The sequence below is a fragment of the Pagrus major genome, chromosome 19 (assembly GCF_040436345.1).
Source record: "Pagrus major chromosome 19, Pma_NU_1.0".
Classification (NCBI taxonomy): domain Eukaryota; kingdom Metazoa; phylum Chordata; class Actinopteri; order Spariformes; family Sparidae; genus Pagrus; species Pagrus major.
In genome coordinates, this window is record NC_133233.1 from 21,006,980 (window position 1) to 21,028,099 (window position 21,120).

Genomic DNA, 21,120 nt, shown 5'->3' on the forward strand with positions numbered 1-21,120 from the left:
AGGGCATTAAATATTTGACAGAAAAGTAAGCTCATAATTACACAAGAGCATGTATAAATGTCAAACAAAAGCAGGCTGATATATGGCCAGCCATAGGGTTTACATGCTTCACATGCTAGTGTCTGACTGACACGGCTCAAGATGATGTAATTATAACACGAGAGGCTTTATAAGTGCGTGAACCGTCACAGTGTGCACACAGAGTTAAAATAGCACACGCTCGAGTCTGGAATAACCTGGCAGCAAAACACAGGCTCCCCTTTATTTACACAGCGTGTGCGGGACCTGCTGTGCATGCAGTGTAAGTACACCAACAATGAATCTCAATTACAGCTCACATATAGGAGAAGTTGAAACATAATCAGGCTGAATGCTTTTCTGATTTTTGCTGTTCCATTCTTTAGCACCAATCAGAGAGCTGACTGTGCTGATGTCAGTGCTCAGCGGAGCCAGAGGAGCTGGCCTTTCGCTAACTATAGACTGAGAAATCCCGAGCGTGTTTCTTTTAGGCCTCGGGGCTGTGCGGCCCACACAAATGTTGATGAGGAAGAAACGGAGCGACTGCGTGGTGTCTGCACTGTGACCTGCGGAATGTGCCTTCAAAGAGGATTCTCAGGCAGCGTGAATTTCTCAGAGGAGTTTTTTCATTTCAGTCTCATGGCACTGTGTTAAAGCAGCGTGTAGTCACTCGGGAAGCGAGTTCACTATGAAATGTCAAACCTGGTCTGTGCTGCCGCTTTTCTTTGCACAAGGAGCCGGTTGCAAGACTCCAAAGTCGCTCCTGTCCCTTTGAATGTCACTACTCGTGGAACGCAAGGCCCGCAAAGTAGCGGTGATTTCATCTATTTGTTGTAAACTTTCACACCGTGGGTGCACAATGACCCAGACAGGAAGTGAAAGCAACATGAGCCGCAGAACCATACTGTTCGTCGGCCCAGAAGGCCCGAACAGTATGTAGCACATAAGACAGCAACAGCAACATTAAAACAGTATGAGCGAGAAGCTGTCAAGTGTGGCTGTCAACACCTCTATTTCAGCAGACATGACAGGCCCCTTTAAACCTTGATGGATATAAATCAAGACGCCATTTTGAAACAACAGGGTCATATTCAATCCTTGTTGAAAGTGTGTGCGTGTCCACATAAACCTTGCCAGCATGGGACTCCCTCGAGGGCACGCCGGCCTCCCATTCCCATCTCTGCCAGGCAACAGTTTCAGATCGGATTCTTCTCATTTTAATCCCTCATTACTGTTAAAGGGGCAATGTGTAGTTTTTGAGAGGAAATTCAAACTCAGAATTTTAATATTTACAATATTAATGAGGTAATAATACAATCTCTGAAATATTTATCTTTTCCATAAGTGAATAAACAAGCTGTTCTCAGAGGAAAATAAGGTCCTCATAACACTGTTTGTTTATATGTGGCGGACCCTGCCTCCTTTCTAGCTTCCAAGTAAAAAACTATGAAGTTGTGTTGTCCTTTAAGGTTTGTTTATTGCATTTATTCAGTCATGAAAACAAAGAGAGTTTGTTTATTTAGTTTGTTTAGACATTTATAAAAAACAAAAACAACTGGCCTTCAGACTAATCTCTGCTGTCTTTGCTCAACTGTGAGGATCCTTTTTCTTATTTTATTGGAGAATTTGTGTGCAAATACTTTGTATCTCAGTCAGAAAATGTTGTCTGGGGCCTTAAAAGCCAGAATTAAAACAGCTCCTGTTGCATGAAATATACACAAAACATGTGCTCCTGAACTGTTTTCATAGCCCCAGTGATGACAGTGATGCAGATGACCATATTGTAAACAGACTGGGGCTGCAACTAACGATTATTGTCATTAGTGATTAACCTGTGGATTATTTTATCAATGAATTGATTGTTTTTTGGTCTATAATATGTCAGAAAAAGGTGAAAAAATGTCAGTCGGTGTTTCCTAAAGTCTACGATATCATCCTTTAATGTGTTGTTTTGTCCAGAACTGAAGATATTCAGTTTACAGTCAAAGAGGGGTGAACAAAACAGAAAATATTCACATTTAAGAAGCTGGAATCTGATCATTTTGACTTCTATTTTCTCAATAAATCAATTATCAAACTAGTAGCTGGTTAATTTTGAAGCTGACAGCTAAATGATTAATACTGCAATAGAAAACATTATTTTTTTATGACATTAGGTAGAGGTAATTAAGAAGTAAAGCAGCAATTGTGTTAATTATGATATGATATAAAAATTAGATTCTGTGGCTATACGAATGAGATTGTCAGGCTAACTAGGTCTTTTCTGCTCATTAAAAGGTGAGTTAACCGAGTTTAAGTGCGTTTATCCATCCACTCCATCCCTAGTTAGTCAGGGAAATCAAGCACAACAACAAAACTTCCGCTCTTTCTCTAAATCTTCCGACCCTCTTTCAGAAACGTCCAGCCCCTTCATTCCTTTCACTCCAATGGGACTCTACGGAGAGCCTTTGTACTCGGCAGATCAGGCTGTGTCCACTACTCCCACTCCTTTTTCAATAGAGAGTAAGAGGACTGCTAAGGGCTGGAACGACAGTGTTACCCATGCAAGCAGAACATCCCTCTCTTTTTGTGCAGTGGGTTGGTGAGGGGGCAGCGGGGAAGGATGCGGTCAGTCTGCTCCGGGATAATAGAGGGCTGGGCAGCTGCCTTTGGCCCAACAAAGGGACTAGTCTCCTGTTAGTCCTGTTTACTTTAGTGTTGTTTCTATGCCGCCTGCGTGTCAGGGTACCTGAAAGGGCGTATTGGTTAAAAAAAAAAAAAAAAATGCGCGTAGGCCCTTACAATTGAGACGTTTCAGCCATCAGCTTCCCAGCTCCTGTCGGCGGAAGAAAATAGTCCAGCATGACTTTATTTCTATTCCAGGTGTGCTGGGGCTATTTTTTTCAAAGCACACGTGTGAGCAAGTAAAGAGATAAAAGACGAAATGTAGTATTTTATTTCTGATTATATCAACTGTAGTTATTGATGTTTGACTCAAGAACATCCATTTTTAGTGTCCAAATCAAATAAGACATGGAAGTTTGGGTCTATTTCTCTTCAAATGTTGTATTTTTTTTTCTTAAAGGATTAAAATCCCTTTGGAAAAAATAATCAAAGGTGCACTGTGTAGTTTTTGGGAAGAAATTTAAAGATCTTCATTCACTAAATAAACAAACTCTTTGTTTTCATGAACTGAAACTGACCTTAAAGGACACCACAATTGTTTATATGTGGCGGACCCTGCCACCTTACCAGCTTCATACACTTATTTTCCTCTGAGAACAGCTTGTTTATTAACTCATGTAAAAAATAAATATTTCTGAGTTTGCTTTATCTAATCATTAATATTGTAAATATTAAAATTCTGAGTTGACATTTCTTCACACTGCCCTCGTTTTTTTAATTGTGGCGATGTATTCATGAGAATAAGCAAAAATGAACAAACTTTGGTGCAAAGTGCTTTTTCCAAGACCACTCTCGGAGACACAGGCTGCAGAAGAAAGTGGGTCTCCAAAAAATCTTGCCAACACTTAAAAGTCAACATCGTCCATCTTTTCTTCACGCAAAAAGCCTCCTTGAGCCGAGCCTTTGATCCCTTTGAGCGCCCCCCTCCTCCTTTTCCTTACGCCAGATCTGTTTATGCGCTAAAATTCTTTAGTTTTCCATAGAAACGTGTCCTTTCCGCGGGGATATTGATGTTTTTTTCCTCGCAGGGGTTATGATATGGTGAATCAGAATTTCAAAGCCGGGGGACAATACTTGCATTCATGCTTGTTTTTTTGTGTGTGTGTGTGCGCGCGCCTTTGTCGAGGTTTTTTTTCTTCTTCTTCTTCGTCTCGTTGTTCAAATCCTCATTTCTCAAATGAATACAAATATTTATTCTGTGAATGTCTGAGCTGCAGTCACTTCGGATGCTTTTCAAACTATTAAAGTCTTTGTCGGAGCAGCAGGTTGCAAACGCCAAGACGCTCCAATGTGTGTGGACGCAGAGACAAGCATCTCCCTCTCTGTCTCTCTCTTACTGTGACTGTCTCTCTTATAATCACACACACAGGATTAGACTCAACACACCCTCTTTTTTTATTGACTTCAGGCACCTCACTCACCTCAAAGTTTCTGAATTTAGATTTAAATGCGTATCATGCGCCAAACATCTTGCGCACAGTTTGGAGAAGATCCACGCGTCTCTGACTCCCAAATACTAATAAATGCTTCCCACAAAAAAAAATCATAAAATTGGATTCACTTGTGCCCTGTTGTCACCCATGTTTAGCAAATGCCCCCACCAAGACATGGATCACAGATGCTAAGTGGGAGAAAAAACCGACTTGGCCACAGCTAAAAGCTTCAAAATTCCTCCAGTCGGGGTATTAAATCGACACCCAGGCCTTTCTCAGCCTCTCCTCCCTCTCCTTTCTGCCGGCTGACATGTCTGATAGACCACGCTTTCTCTCGGCATTGTCGCCCTGTCATCTCAACAATGTACATCTTCGGGACACCAATTTTAGAGGCCTTTGATCTGCAGACCGAGAGGAACAAAGTTATGGGGAGAGGGAGATGATAGAGGAGGATGGAGGGTTTTTTTTTTTTTGGGGGCTCACCCCTCCTCAGCCCCATTTTGACAAAACAGAAAGACAGAAATTGATTATCAGTACAAGAATAATACTCCCTCCACTGTCATCTCCCATGAACAATAACCACAATCATTTATAATAAGCAGCCCACATGTTAAATTCATTACATTCTGTATGCAGCTACTGATCAGAATCATGTTATAACATGTTAGATGTTTTCCTGTTATGACATCATAGAGACTTCTCACATTATAACAAGAAAATGTTGTAATGTGTACATTTTCTACTGTTATAACAGCTTACTATTTATCTTGTTATAACATGAAACACTTCACGTTATAACAAGATAAATATGTTGTTATAACAAGAAAAGTGTCTCGTTATAACAATGTGTTATCACGTAACATGAAAAGTTTCATGTTATAACCTGACAATATAACCTGAAAATATCGTTTTTAATGTGAATCCTTTTGTTTGTTATAATAATACATTATCGCGCTAAAATGTGAAACACTTCGCGTTATAACAAGATAAACATGTTGTTATAACAAGAAAAGTTTCTTGTTATAACGATATAAGTTATCACGTAACATGACTTGTGTTTGGTGATAACATGAAATTATGTTATCACCAAATACAACATTTATATAACATTTTGTTATAACAATAAATTATGATGCTATAACATGAAACGTTTTGCATTGTAACAAAAATTGTATATTGTTATAACATGATAAGGTTGTATTATGATGATACATGATAACATGAAGAAGACTTGTAATAACTTGGAGGAAACTTGTTAGAACATTAAAATATCTTATTATAATGTAAAACATATAATAAATGATCCCGCTATAACATGAAACAGTTCAAATTATATTAACATAAATGTTACATTTTTATAACAAAGAGTCTCTTGTTGTTCTATTATAACAACATAAATAGTTTTATTTTGTTACAACAAAAAAGTTACACTACTTAACACTATTTACCTTGTTATAAAGCTTCTTGTTATAAAGTTGTAAGTTTGTATTTCATAACAACATGAAAATATCTTGTAACAACATTAAATTACCTTGTTATAATGAGAAAACACTGTTATAACATGTAAATATCACGCTATAATGTAACGTTTCATAACATAAATAATACACAAACATCTTTTCATAAGAGGAAAAGTTTTTGTCATGATATAAGTTTGTATTCTGTTATGATGTGAAACAATCTTGTTATAACAATAAACTTTTAACCTGTTACTGATCCACTTTTCTTTTTGTGTCATGGCAGCATTATGCTTCCGTATAAAGAAGCAGGGGAACCTGCCACCAAAAGTCCTGCAGGAGATGCATAAGTGTAATGTGTTTACAGTAACAACATGTTTTCTCTGCAGAGATTCTGACAACTACATCCACTGTCTCCATATGTGCATCTTCTTAAGAAGGTACACAGACAATAGCTTGTAATTATTGTGCAGAGAGAGGAAAGATGAACATATGATTGAAGAAAGAAATGTGAGAAAAGACTCAATTTGCAGGTCTTTCTGCGGGCTAAATGATGGCATATGAAATTCCACACATTCCCTTTGTGCCCTCAAGGCCGTCAAGAGTCTACATTTCAAATCTGCCCTAAACATTAATTATGATATTCTGGCTGAGTCTCACGGGAGCTTTAACATTTGACACAGTCTGGGTAATCCTTCGTTTTCACCTTCTGATCTTCACCTCCTGAGCCACACTGTAGGAACACAGAAGAAGTGAACGCTGGAAGGGGTGCAACAGCTCCTATTGTAACACTCATACCCCAGAAATGTGTTTGGAGGGCTGAGCTCAAGTAGTGGAAGCATTAGTAACAGTTTATTGGTGCCAAAAATATTCCCAATTCACCTTTTGACGGCACCAAGAGTTAAGACACAGCTGTGTGCAGCAAAAGTTGATTCAAATGCAAGTGGCAGGTGCTTGTGAACGCCTTTAAAGTTGGAAAATGTGATGTTTTATGTGCATTATTCAGTTTATGTATTCATCCTGTGGATCAGGGACTTCATAATTCAGGGTTATAATGTTACTTAACTTGCATTTATCTGTCATCCCTGATCAGTCCTGCAACTTTAGTTCCACCAAATGTTTCATGAGCTTCACCAACACATCTATATTATGTACTTTTTCTGCACGCATGAGCCAAATCACCCCAAAAATGAACGCTGACAGTAAAAGTGGCAACACCTCCAACACTCAGCAGTGTAATTATCATCATATAGAGTCATTTGATGAAGCTTTATGATGAAGAGAGAAAAAAAAATTGAGAGAGAGAGGGGGGTGCTTCTGCTGTCTCTGCTTTCCATGTCATCTCACGCACTGCCACTCCTGATAAATGAACACGTTGCCCTGCTCCCCTATAGGCTGCGAGCGACGCAATCATGTCCCTCCTGTCATAAACAGCAGTCGTTTTACTGGCTCCAGTTAGTATTTCTATCGCTCCCAAGCAACTTTCCCGCAGCTCGCACGAGTGAGTGCTGAGAGTAACTGCAACATAAGAAATAAAGATACTGTGAAAAGTGACAACTAGGGTGTTACAACGTGTCAGGAGCCTGTTGGAGGGAGGGTCAGACACACCGGGCTGTTAGTGGGTGCAGCAAGACGACACTGCGAGCATGTGTTCCTCTTTTTGTTTTGTGGCTGATTTATTTAAAGTATGTTGAAGCACGTTTTAATCGTGTGATTATAACGTAAAGTCAAAAACCACTAAAATTCACTACGTGTATAGAGCTTGTATCAGATGATTGGCAGGGATTGCAAGGACTAAATACATAAAAGTGTTTATTTATTGTTTTCTGTGAAGCTGCAAGTTTCTAAATAATAAAAACAGAAAAATATCAAGTGTTCATGCGCTTTTAATTAATCTGTTCTCGACCTTTTGCGCCTTTAAAACTGAATTCAAACAAAATGTTGTACTTTGACATTTTAATTTAAATGGATGCTCTGGGTTAAGTTACATGTTTTGATATTTTTAATGAAGGTTGTGATATTTTAAAGGTGCTATTTGCAAGAAAAGTTGTTGTTTTTTTAAGTCTCATTCCCAAATCGTCAGATAATGACGCTCTGTCCTACATTTCCAAAACGTCATTATTTGACGACTTGTGAATGAGACTCAAAACTAAACTTTTCTTACAAATTGCACCTTTAATTATTCCTAATTATCTTATATATGAAATATTTGAATGAAAAACAAACATTTTTAATTTATTTTATTAACTCCCCTTGTTACACTCAGAGTGCAGCCACCCTTCTCTAAATTACCGTCACGTCGGTCTATTTACAGTCGAGTCATGTCACAGAACAATGACATGATGAAACCTGGAGGAATCCCACCTCCGAGAGCTCCACTGACCCGTGCGTCCATCCAGCAGAGATGTAGGTAGACCTACGCGGTGACATGAATGGTAACAAGTTTATCCCTCCCCGCAATATGAAGCATGTGCGTGTAGACGCATCGCGGGGGTTCCTTGAATGCGTCCTAAGCGCGTTTACAGCACACAGAAGCGAGAGATTAATCACCTTTTTGGACACTTTTAGTACATTTTTTAACAATTTCTGTGAGTTTCCTCTCGTCGTTTCCTTTTTCCTGGCCTGTTTCTGAGTGTTTGGAAGAAGTTTACAAACACCTATGAGCCATTGACGTCCTCTCCAGTCAGCCTGACTGCGAAACATCCATCCGCTCAATAGGACGTGTCACGGCGGCGCATGTCCGCGCACAAAAGACAATTGTGATTTAGACAAACATTGGGGGGAAAACATAAAGGCAAAGGTCAAGTCCTCTTTCAGTTCAAGTGTGCTGCGATTCACCTACAACACAACGGGCACAAAGACTTGCAGCTACCTCCGTTTTCTAAAGGGGGATGTGATGATTACCCGCTTTTACGACTGACGGAGGGAAGGAAGGAGGAAGATTCTCAACGTGGAAAAATAAGAGGAAGAGAACTCCTCACCCTCCTCCTCCTCCTCCTCACCACCACAGAAAGAGAAGAGGAATTACAACCTGGATTCCTTATAAGACACAAAATAAACAAATTATTATTCTTATAATTATCTTGCCAGGAAGAAAAATAAAAATGCATTTTCTACAATTTAGCCATTTTGTCGCGCTTTTTTTCTTCTTCTTGTATTATCACTGCAAGTTCAATTATTTTCTAGAACAGAGGGATTAGCAGAATAAGTAGTGTTAATTGCGCGGCAGGTATAACGAGCAGGTCTAATCCTTCTTCCCCCCTCTTTGTATTGAGTTTTTGTGGGCTTAATGAGTGGCAGGTAGGGCTGCTTCCTGCTTTCTCACATGCTCAAATAGGCCTCTCACCGCTTGCAGTCCTGGACCCTGGCTGTGTACAGGAAACAATTGATTTTGAGCATAAAGTTAATTATGCCTAGAAATTAGACAGCCTTAACGTTGGGTAAGGACTCGGAGGTTGATTTCCCTGACAGCTCTTAACACACTCTCACATATCATTCACGCATGTAGGTTTTTACTGTGTAGGTAATAATGTGCGAGGGGAAAAAACACTTACCTCATTTAAAAAAAAACATTTTTTTTTTGCATATGTATTCCAATAAAAAATAATATTTTTTAAAAAAAGGCTGCTCTGCTAGTTGTTCATTTTTATCCGAGCTTTAATGGAGAATTTAGGGAAATAAATGGACAAAAAAAAAAAAGTCCTGTGGGCTCGCTGCTCTCGCTGGTCTGAGTAGTTTCCTAGGCTACACAAATCAGTATTATGAAGATAGTCTAAGCTCAAAGAATGTCGCAGTGGTCGGCTTATTATTGGAAGCAGGGAAAAAAATCTTATTGAAACTTTTTTCCTTTTTTTCCCTTCTTCTTCTTCTTTTGATGAATTAACTCATGGACAAGGAGGATAAGCCTCGCATCGCGTCTTCAGGAAGAATTTCCACAAAGAAAAAAAGTGCTGCTTTGTGTTTTTGTCTTTTTTGGTGCCAGAATCAAGTGCCTTTAATTCTGCAACTTGAAGACTCTCCAAAAAATAAGAGTTTTTGCGCCCTGAATCTTTTTTCTATGCGTAAAAATGTCTTATTATGATGATCATGGGCAGGGAGGGTTGCCACGCACAGACAGAGACTGACCCCTCTGAGAGGGAACTTTAGCCTACATATGGTTTACGCGTCAAACTGGAAATTGCCAGCCGCTGAAAGGGTTTTCTTTAATTCTATTACCGGACGTGGGCTCGCTTTGTTTCAATACTGTCGCATCAAGATGATTGACAAAGTAATAAACGCGTCATGCTGCTGCATCTGATTATGCCGCGGCATTTGCATTGGACATTGAGGGGGGAATATGACAACCTTGACACGCTGGGGGATTTGCTCTGTCAAATAAACACGTCTCCAAGGATCTATATTGTCGCGGTGACAATAACCTCCCCATTCATTGAATTTCAAAGTATCTCGCAGTTCGTGTATCGGTTTTGATCAGGTTCTGGATGCGCGGAGGAAAGAAGGAAATAATGATATGAACGAATGAATAAATAAATGGTTGGCCACGAGCGGAAATTAACTCCACACACACTGGCGACACTCTTCTATAATTAATATGTCCCCCCCACCCTCCATCTCCACCTACACCTCCTCTTCCTCTCTTTCTTCACTTTCTGCAGGTTCAGTCCTCCAAGTGCCACTTGTCGTTGTAGTGGTCACACAAGCTGCGTGCACTGCAAAAATATCCATTTTAACAAATCAGGCATTACAGTGTTTAAATGTCTTACACACAGGAAGCTAAAAAATAATAATAATAATACAAATAAACCCTGTAGGAGATTCTCAACATGCTCCAAATAATTTAAAAACGTGTAAATCAAATTATCTTAATCTGGAACTACTTTTTAAAAAAATAATAATATTTGTTTTGGGTGTTTTGTGAGTATTTTTGTGCAGTGCAACGCTCTAAGAAAATTTTATTCATTAAAAAAAAAATCTCACCCAACATTTAACGCTTTTTATACAGGCTACTGGCGTTATAGATGGAGGCCATTTATATCCCATGGCGTGCCCACCTCCAGCAGGTGATCCCGATGTCGCAACGTGTCAGCGGTGGCCTGACATAAGTATAATAATAGTTAATAGAGCGTGATAGAGAGAATGGTATTAAAACCTAACAAAGATGTGTCAAAAGCACCGGGAAAAAAAAGAAGTCTATGTCTTCATTAGCTCGATCTCCAAGGACCGTCGAACATTTCATTAGTTTGTAATTTATGAATGTTTGACAAATATTAAAGAGTATGTAAATACGGGAGGCGTAATGTGTTTCCTGCGGGAGATGGCGAAATGACCCAAAGTCTTCGATACTGCTACACTGATCACATGCATTATGTTCCTCCTCAAACTGTGCATTTGCTCGAACATATTTTTCCCCATCTGACGTGTGAAATAGTGCAGATAAACCAATGATTCATAATGCTGCCAGCATTTGCATCCCCTAATACTCTGTGTTATTTTGATATATGATGATATACTGTCTCTTTTATCGACTGTATGAACGCACTTTTGCCATTATGGCTCTGGCTAAATCAGTAGGAGGGTTTTTGTGTCCTAAAACGCTCCATTTCCTTGTTCGTGAACCCAAACCAAAAAAATAAAAAATAAAATAAATAAATCGTTATTTTATTTTTATTTCAGCAGCAGTGGCTATCTGTAACTTCTAAGACGTGGAGTCCTTTTGTTTCCTGCTTGAAACTTGAAGTAAAAGGCCTCAGGAACTTCTGTCTTTTGGTGGCATTTCCTATTTTTTTCCTGGATTTGAAGCCACCTGTTCGTCGTGACTTGTGCTTTTGTCAGATATCAGTGTCACAGTCTCTCTCAGAGGTCAGCAGAAGATGATAAACTCGAGTTATGATAAATCACTGTGCGGGTTCAGCGCCAAAGGGCAAGTCCTTAAATCCAGAATCATTTATTCTGTATGATGCATGGCCCACTTTTATCCATCTGAAGTTTGAGCAACCTAAGTGAGCCTTTTTTTTTTTACATTTTATTTTAAAGGAGCACTGCGTTGTTTTGGGCAAGAAATTTAAAGATCATGACTAAACACACTCTCTTTGTTTTCGTGACTAACTGAATAAACAAAGTGAACTTAAAGGACAACACAATTTCAGTTTGTTTATATGTGGCGGACCCTGCCACCTTTCTAGCTTAGAAACATGTATTTTTCTCTGAGAGCAGCTTGTTTATTTAGTCATGTGGCAAAATAAATACATCTGAGTTTGCATTATTATCTCATTAATATTATAAATATTTAAAAAACGAGTTTGAATTTCTTCTCCAAAACCGCACACTGCCCCTTTAAATAAATATCTGCGCTCACACGGTTTGAAATCTTAATTAATTCCCTTTTAGCATGTTTTGGATTTATTTTAAAAACATGACTCATGCGGGGAGAAAAAGAAATAATGCGCCATTAAATTACTGTTTGGGCACGTTTGTACTCACGCGATGACTGAATAGACTCCCTATTAATATTTAGATCTATATGTTGCAGCAACAAGTCATTACGCACGTATATGCGTGTGTGACACGACGTGCGTTAACCGGAGGAAGTCATCATGGCTCCTCGCTCGCACTCTTCACTCCAGACTTGCGAGATCAAATGAGAAAAAGGAGAATCTCAGATCAAAAGAGAACCAAATAAGCGAGGTCGCTGATTCATTCACGCAGCTGCATTGAGACCAAGGCCAACAGGCGTATCATGCCACTGAAAGGGAGCTGCTATTCAGAGTGCAGGTGTGAAGTATGTGGCACATTCTGCCATATAATGTGGAGGTTGTTAGAAAATCCGTGTTCGGGCCCTATAGGGCTACTAGGGGGCTGATTCGCATTGGAGGGAGCCGGCTCGTGTATGAAAAGTGAAATAACTTCGTTTCCTGAAATCTGCGGATGACGGTAATCCTGCAACCTGGGGGGAGAGAGAGATTGGTGGAGGTGGAGGTGGCGGAAGGTGGAGGAGGGGGTCTATAAGGTCTTATTGGCACTGATTTTTTTTTTTTGTCCCTGTGACTTATGTGAGGTTTGCCTGCTGTATACAAAAGCTATCGCAGGGGTGTAGCCTTAAACCTGCCTCAGCTTTGCTTGCGCATCTTTTTTTTTTATAAGCGGAATTCGGTTAATCTGCCTTTAAAGTTTGTCATAAATCTTCATGACGGAAGCCCGTGGTAGCCTATACATCAAGAAGAAGGCATGTGATCCTCATGGGAAGACAATATTCAATATCCAGTACAAGCTTTAGTGGCTGTGGTTGCCTTTTTCAAAATAAATTGTAATGCTCCTTTAGGAAAAGAAAAACAGAATATTCCTTTAATTATATTTAGATTGAAAATAGTAAAAAAAATAGTTTGGATGATTTAAAGGGGCACTATGTCGTTTTGAAGAAGGAATTCAAACAGAATTTTAATATTTACAATATTAATCAGGTAATTTTCCCCCCATAACTGAATAAACAAGCTGTTCTCAGAGGAGGTGGCAGGGTCCGCCACATGTAAACAACATAAAAACGGTATGAAATTGTGTTGTCCTTTAAGATCAGTTTGTTTATTTAGTTTGTTTAGGCATAAAAAAAAAAAAGAAAGATCTTCCAATTAAAATGCCTTCCCTAAAACTACAGACTGCACCTTTAAAGTGCAAGTGGTGGAGAAGGGTGTTTACTGTAAACACAAAAAATATACAGCTTGTGATTAAATTTATATTTGAAACAATTTGCAAAACGTGACTGCTTGTCCATGTAAACAAGCTGTTCTCAGAGGAAACATAAGGTCCCAGAACACTGTTTGAAGCTAGAGAGGTGGCAGGGTCCGCCACATGTAAACAAAGTATGAAACTGTGTTGTCCTTTTAAGGTCAGGTTGTTTATTCGGTCATGAAACCGAAGAGAGTTTGTTTATTTAGTTTGTTTACACCAATGAAGATCTTCCTCTTCTGATTCTGCGCCTTTAAGCTTCATCTAAAACCTGTTTATTTATTATTGACTCTAATAAAAAAGGTCACATCAGCGCTTCCTCTGTCCCAGAACTCCATTATAACAGCTCTGTCCTGCTTTTCCGGTCTTTTTTTTTTTTTTTTGGTGGCTCTATTGCACCTGTCTCACTTGTCTTTCTCTTTATCTGCCATGCCAATTTCGGCCACTTCATTCCTGTTAATTATGACCTGGTTGGTGTTGGAGGTGCTGATGGTGGTGTTGGAGCGTGGGGTGGGCGTGGAGGAAAAGAAGTCGGTGGGGTAGGGGGGTGATGGTAAAGGGGTGGTGTGGAAGAAGGAGAAGGAGGAGGAGGAGGTGGAGGAGGAGGGGGGGTGGGGGGGTGAGGCTTTTACTCCTAGACTGCTAATCCCCCTATTAAAAGGGTTTTGTTCAATAATGCCGGACAGTTTCCGGAAGTAGGATTACCGCCTCCTTTATTTTACAAAGAAATGATATTTCACACTCAAATGAGCCTTAGGACGCAGCAGTGGTGGTGAGAGGGCCTTGGAAGAAATGAAATGGATTCATTTTCTTCTTTCTTTTTGTTGCGGTTTGGAAGTTGAATCCCCCCCCTCCCCCCCTCTTTTCTTCTCTTTTTCTTAAACAACATTTCTTCTATAATTAATGTGAATATTTCCTGTGAGACTACAAGCAGCTTCCTGTTTGGTTCTTCGTGTTGCAGCTCCTCCTCCTCCTCTTCTTCCTCCCCTCTTACGCACACACACACACACACCTGTTCTTGATTCTTGACCCCCAGAGCTGATATCAGATCAGAGGTTATCCTGAACCCATCGGGGTCAGTTGTTGTCAGAGATCCCTGTCTTACACTTCCAGCTGCCTGTCCTGCCCACTGTCAGCACGCGGGGGATTTTAACTTTCAAAATAAAAGCAAACAATCATCATATTTTCTTTAATCGCAAACACACGCCTGCTCACTTCAACTTTCTAGGCAACCGAGCCCACTTGTTCCAGCTTCATTTTCTGACTGAAGACAGGATGTTTCTATTCGCTCGAGGTCATAAATTACTGCGCGTAAAAGGTCACGAAGCTATTGCAGCGCAGACATGCTGCACTTATTTCAACTTCTTCTTCTCAGTGGATTCAGGAGCGTTGCTCTTTGATCCGCCTGCAGTTTGAGCTGCAAAAACTAGTGACCCACACCTTCCTGACTCGTGGTTTAACTCTCGCCTCTGTCCCCCTAAATGAAACAACCCCTTTAAATGTCGCCCTATCCTTCACTTTCAGCGCTGAATGGAAAATGTTTTTACGCGACTCAGTTAGTTCTTGTCCGTTTTGACGACTGGAACTAAAAGCTTTAGACGGCCCAATAGAGAGGAGCCCAATAGAGAGGAGCCCAACAAATCGGCGACAAAAGGCTTTCCGTGTCATCAACGTCGTTCAGACGACCTAGAAGAATCCCTCTGATATCAACTCCCACTTCAAAGACTCCCACTTTCAATTGAGATCCAACTATCTTGTTTTTTCTCCTTCCTTCCTTTTGTTTTCCTCCTCTTTACGCAACAAGAAGCTGGTGCCAAAAGAGGCATCATCATCATCATCATCATCATCTTCTTCTTGGTCTGTTTGGTTGGTTTGGTGTTTATTCTTTGCCTTCAGCAAACTGTCACGCACTTAACCAAACTCTATAAACGTATCAGGGAGTTTGGAGGTCTGCTGTTTCCACCCACTTCGGGCTCGAGTCGAAGCCGGAGTGAAAGATTTTCTTTCTTTCTTTTTTTTTTAAACTCCTCAGCCAGAAACTTTCCCCCAACACAACTGCACATTTTCCCACTTTCTTCTCTCCAAAAATAATTAATTTGACATTTTTCCCATTTTATTTTGTAAATTAATTCTACACGTGTGTCACGAACATGTGCAGTGATTGTCCCTCTTTTGTTTTTTTGTTTTTTTTACACATTTCATGTATAGAGCCTAAAATATGATTATGGTTAAATGTATCCATTCAGCTCTCTCTCTCTATTATGGTGCGGGACAACTGCGTTTCAGCGGCTTCCCCTTTGATTTTCCCAAAGTAGGCCTGAAGCAATAGAATATATTTTTCTTCTTTATACTGCCCTCGTCTGCAGCATAAAGGACATAGATTACCGTTTCCTACCCCATGGGAAGCAAATATTACATTCTTTAGAGCGGGCTTTTGAGTCCGCGGACTTGGCCCCATATCATTTGAGTTTGACTTGGCTATTGCTATAGAAATCTTAATTCACCATGAGGATTCACCGTCGTGAAAAAAATGGCTCTTTGTACTAAAACGCTCTTTGAAGTCTGGATCAGAATATTGTAGCCCTTCATCAGCCTCAGCCCCACGTCTCAGCCCAGAGCTGAGCGGAGAAAGTAAGACTTTAACACGAGTTAAGTCGCCCCTCTTTTTTTATTATTATTATTAGAGGAGAATACTTTAGAAAATACTATCTTTAAATGTATAAAAGGAGCTTTCACTGACGTTTTATGTCTTTGGATTTTAGCACAAAAAAGAAAGCAGACGTGGGTGGATTGTTGCTGGAGCATGTGTGTAAAGGAAGCAACAGTTTTTGTTTTTTAAAAAAAAATGGAATTATTGCTTTTAAAAACTTTTTAGAAAAAAGAAAAAAAGAGTGGAAAATTGCACATGTTCCCCAGAAAAGTGTCCACTTTTAAAGATGAAACATAACCGCACGTGAATTCCAGATAAACCCGAATGGCTCAGCAGAGTTTGTTTCACTTGAGTCATACAAGATTTATTCAAAATACTCACAAATTACAAGGCAATTCGGTACGCATTTTGAGTGGCGCTCGATTTCAGATATTCAAAAAAAAAAAAAAAAAAAAAAAAAAAAAATATTGACGACAATGATACAAAACCACAAAATGCCCACTTTGATAAAACATTTATAATTTCACGGTCGTATATCAAATACTGCAGGCTTATGAAACAGTTCTATCGTTGACCCTCTGCACAAATGGGGGGGAGGCGGAGAAATGCTGTAAACATGAAATGTTTGTACAAAGAACTGCAGTAATCGGTAAGAAACTGCGCAGAGACAGATCCTTACAAAACTATCAACATCAACACATCGAAACTTATACAAAATTTACAAATGTACAGTTGTTTTTGCCCTAATTGAAACATGCACTTTGGTTCGATAATACAAAAAAATTCCTCCAAGATCAGATTGAAAAATAAATAAAAACATATAGAAGTCAAAACTCGGAATTTCTTCTTCTTTCTTTCTTTTCTTTTTGTTGTTTTTTTTACAAAATAACTTTACACCAACATGCCTAGCCTACAATAATGCACCACATAGTCTAACGGATTTACACGACTCTGTCCACAAGTGGAGCAGTGGGCCGTCAGGGCGTTAACAGGCACTGAGCCAACCATTTTGAATCGCTGAGGTTTGTAAAATATATTCTTTTAATGTGCCTGGAAATTAGCACGTCTTTAAAGTTTGCACGTTTTTCCTTCCAATGTGGTTAAAATGCGTCTCTGGGCTCTGGGTGTCTGTTTTGGTGGCTCATCAGTAGGGCCCTTCACAGGCAAATATATAGGCACCAGAGCCAAACCATTTTTAATAGTTGAGCTCGTGAAAATGTGTTCTGTCACTTCTGCTGCGAGTTAAAACGCGTCCCTCGGTTCTGGGTTTCTGTAAGGTGGCTGGTCTGTGGGGTCGGGTGTGGAGGGCCCGCTGGGTGGTGTCTGGGCGCCGCTGGCACCTGAACTGTGGCACACGTACCATTCGCTTAAATTGGCGGGCTGGGAGGAGGCTCCCACCGGCTCCGACAGCACCGAGGAGCCTCCTGGCTCCCGGCCCAAGTCTGAGGAGGGGGAGACCAGGGACGGGGTGGATGACTCGTAGCCCGAGCTGGGCGGGGGGGACTTGCAGTGCACCTTCATGTGTTTCCTCAGGGAGCTGGGGTGCGTGTAGGACTTATCGCAGCCTCTCACTTTGCAGTTGTAGGGCTTATCGCTGGTGTGGACGTGGGAGTGCTTTTTCCGGTCACTGCTGTTGGCGAAGCGTCTGTCGCAGCCGTCGAACTCACATTTGAAGGGCTTCTCACCTGTTAATGATGGGGACACAATCACATATAAATTAAAACAAAAAAAAATCAATAAATCGAATATTCAGATCGTGTTGTTGTTTATTTCAGGAGACCAATTTGTAGCATGAACATTTAAATACACCAACAATGTGGGTAACCCCATTTTTATGGGCACACATGTTCTCAGGAGAGACTGAGCAACAAGTATCCAAGTATCTGCGACCAAAACAAGGACCAGGTGAATAAAAGCTGTCACTTTATGCTTATTTTTAAATATAATTTTGTCACAGTCTATGCATTTTTTTTAAATTTACAGTAAACACACTTGGACTTTTAAAGGAGCACTCTGTAGTGTTGAGGAAGATCCTCTATGTCTAAACAAACCAAATAAACAAACTCTCTTTGTTTTCATGACTGAATAAACAACTGACATTAAAAGGACAACACAATTTCAAAACTGTTTTACTCTGTTTATATTTGGCGGACCCTGCCACCCTGGGGACCAGACAGCTTGGTTATTCAGTTATGGAAAGAAAAGAAAACACATATTTCATGAATGTCGTAAATATTATATTTCTGAGTTTGTATTTCTCCTCCAAAACTACACAGAGAGCCCCTTTGAAGAAAAAAAAAAGAAACTTTGCCTATTTGGACAGAGCTGTCATTAGTCTCAGCCTGGTGTAAACAGGGGGGCTGAACCCCTACTGTCCTGGGTCTATACCTGGCGTCTGCATGCATCAAGGCATACGTCAAAACAGACAAGCTATGAGCACAGACATAGCAGGCCTAAAACCAACTGAAAAGCGTGATAAATGAAAGTATCGCCACAAGCCAGGCAGGCTTCAACCCACTGTGTGCAAACGGCAGCAGCAATAAAATAAAAAAAACGCAGACGGTTCTGGACTGCGTCTTAATTTTGCGTCTTAATAACGAGTATTCCTACCTGATTATGACAAGGCAGAAAAAAAAGAAAAAGAAAAAAAAAAGACAATCTGAATAAATTACACGGAAATCATCCACTGCTGATTTTTCTCCTCCGATTAAAGCTTTTGAGAATATGTAATTGCCTCTGTCTAATTACACTTGCGGGTTGAATATCAATTTGACCTTCAGCTGTTGGGTTGAGAGAGCCAATCAAGGATATTAGTGTAGTACAAGAAACCGTCGAGGAACAGACCCCAGGGGCAGCCCCAGTCATAACCACACTTTCGGGATAGGTTTTAAACATGATACCAAAAGACCAGGCCCCTTGGGAGTCAACACACAGAAATAATTTAACAGATTTGTACTTAGGTAATGTGAGCAAATTATATGAATAATACATAGGGCGCAGAGATGGAAGCGGAGGGGGGAGCGCCATGCAGCCACCGCAACAGAAAAAGAAGTAATCATTGTATTCATTTACAAGTCTGACTCGACATTTTGAGGCCCCTTCTCTCTCTCTTTCTTTTTTTTTTTTTTCCTCCTCTCTTCCTCCTCTCGAGCTCCACATGCAGCACGTCACTGCTGGGCCACAGAGGCAAGCAGCCATATTGTGCTGGAATATGTTTTTTAAAGTTAAAAATCAGGGCTGCATTGTGCGCCCGTCAGTCACTGGAGACGCTCTGGCAACCTGTTGGTGAATTATTCTCGCCGTGTGTGTGCACTTGTCAACTTGTTGCTTTGGCTTCAGGCTATCGAGGGGCTGATCAGCCCATAAACATGCACGTCACATCACTAAATAATAACATTAACTAAAAAGCTTCAAGCACTCCTCTTCTCTGCAGCTTTAAATCTAATAAATCCAACCAATTGTGATTGTGAATATTAGCTGGAATAACAGCTAATACACAGAGCAACAAGTGCCTGAGGGAAATAAAAAATCAAAATAAAAGCATCATCGCCATCATCATATCGGTTACACTCCCACGTGAAGGTGGCATATTTTACGCACAAAGCTACACAGACGAGAGCTGAGGTGGGCCTCGGTGTTTTGGCTGTGGTGTAAACACGAAGGTCCAGAGTGAGCTGTATCATAACCTTAAACTTAGGATGCAACTCATAACAAACAGGTGGTCCAATGGCTGCTGCTGCTGCTGCTGCGCTGATGTATCAGCAGCACAGATTGATTAATTGGCTCAGCAGAGAATATTTTAAATGCGTAAAATCAAAGAAAATGAAATTAAATCTCATAGGAAACATGAAATTACGCACAAAGCATGACTCGACTTCCCTGTATTTGAATTTCAACATGCAACTCGATTATTTTATGTGACACATTCCTTTTCTTTTTTTTACGAATATATATCTACTGACCTGTGTGCGTCCTCTTGTGAATCTTAAGATTCTCGGATCTGGCGAACACTTTCCCACAGCCAGGGAACGGGCACGGAAACGGTTTCTCCCCGGTGTGCACTCGAATGTGATTTACAAGTTTGTACTTGGCTTTAAATGGTTTGCCTTCCCTCGGACACTCTTCCCAAAAACATATGTGGTTCGCCTGCTCCGGTCCTCCGACGTGCTCCACCGTCACATGCGTTACGAGTTCGTGCATGGTGCTGTAAGTTTTGGAGCAAAGTTTCTTCGGCGAGTGCTCCGGCTCCAGCCACTTGCAGATCAGCTCTTGCTTTATCGGCTGCCTCATGTAGCGGAAAAATGCTCCGGCTCCGTGGTGGTGGTGGTGGTGAGCGCTGAGATTCATGTTCAGATTCAGACCACCGTAGCCATGCAAAGGCGATGCGGAGAACGGATCAGCCCTGGAGCTTGCCACTTGACTCAAGTGATCAGACCTAACGTACATTTCTCCAGGTAGTCCTAACCTTATTTGTCCATTCAACGCTTGGCCACCCGGTGATCCGCTAGAAGGCTGGTCGTGATGGAGTCCGGAGAAGAGGGTATGGTTCCCAGCGTCAGGGTGATGACCATAGTGTCCGGGATAGCTACCTGTTGTTGAGACAAACATTCCGTGGTGAGAGGCTGAACCAGCAGTCTGGTCAGTCAGTACAGGCATGGCTTGAGCTGTCAGATCTCTCCGGATGAGGAAATCCCTACCTGCGGATAAAGCCTGGGCCGTGTGAGACATAGAATAGGGGACCGATGTCGCCTGAACCGGGCCAAAAGCTCCCGTTTGACTGGAGACCACTTCACTGTGGCCTGCCATATGATGATTGTGGTGGTGGTGATGGTGGTGGGGATAATGATGGGCTGGGCTGATTTTGAGGGCCGCGGAGTGCCCCATGTGTTCTGGCCCGAATGGACTCGGCCCCAGGCGGGGTTCCGCAGTAATCTCCCCAGGGTGCGAGTGAGCCATTGAGTGTGGATGGCTGCTGAACCCCGGGAAGCCTGTCACGCTCTGAGGGGTATGGTGGTGATGATGGTGATGGTGGTGAGCCCCTGCCAAGTCAACTAATCTCAGCGCCGTGTTCCGTTTGGAAAACGTAGGGTCCATCACGGGGCTTCCCAATGCATCCACGCTCATTACTTCCTAATTTTAGAATAACTTGACAGCAGGCAAAATAATAATGATGATGACA

General features: G+C 40.9%; 1 protein-coding gene across 2 annotated transcripts; it reads right to left on the reverse strand.

Moving 5' to 3' along the window:
* Nucleotides 1-16,439: 16,439 nt before the first annotated feature.
* On the reverse strand, nt 16,440-21,065 carry zic4 (zic family member 4). Of its 2 annotated transcripts, XM_073488535.1 has the most exons (3): nt 20,639-21,065; nt 19,904-20,530; nt 16,440-17,626 (listed from the first exon to the last, which is right to left on the reverse strand). In XM_073488535.1, the coding sequence occupies exons 1-3, from the start codon at nt 21,063-21,065 to the stop codon at nt 17,184-17,186; spliced, it is 1,497 nt and encodes a 498-aa protein (XP_073344636.1). In that variant the 3' UTR covers nt 16,440-17,183. The 2 variants fall into 2 exon arrangements, with proteins under 2 accessions (XP_073344636.1, XP_073344635.1); XM_073488534.1 differs by having other exon boundaries at nt 19,904-21,065.
* Between the last annotated feature and the right edge of the window lie 55 nt (nt 21,066-21,120).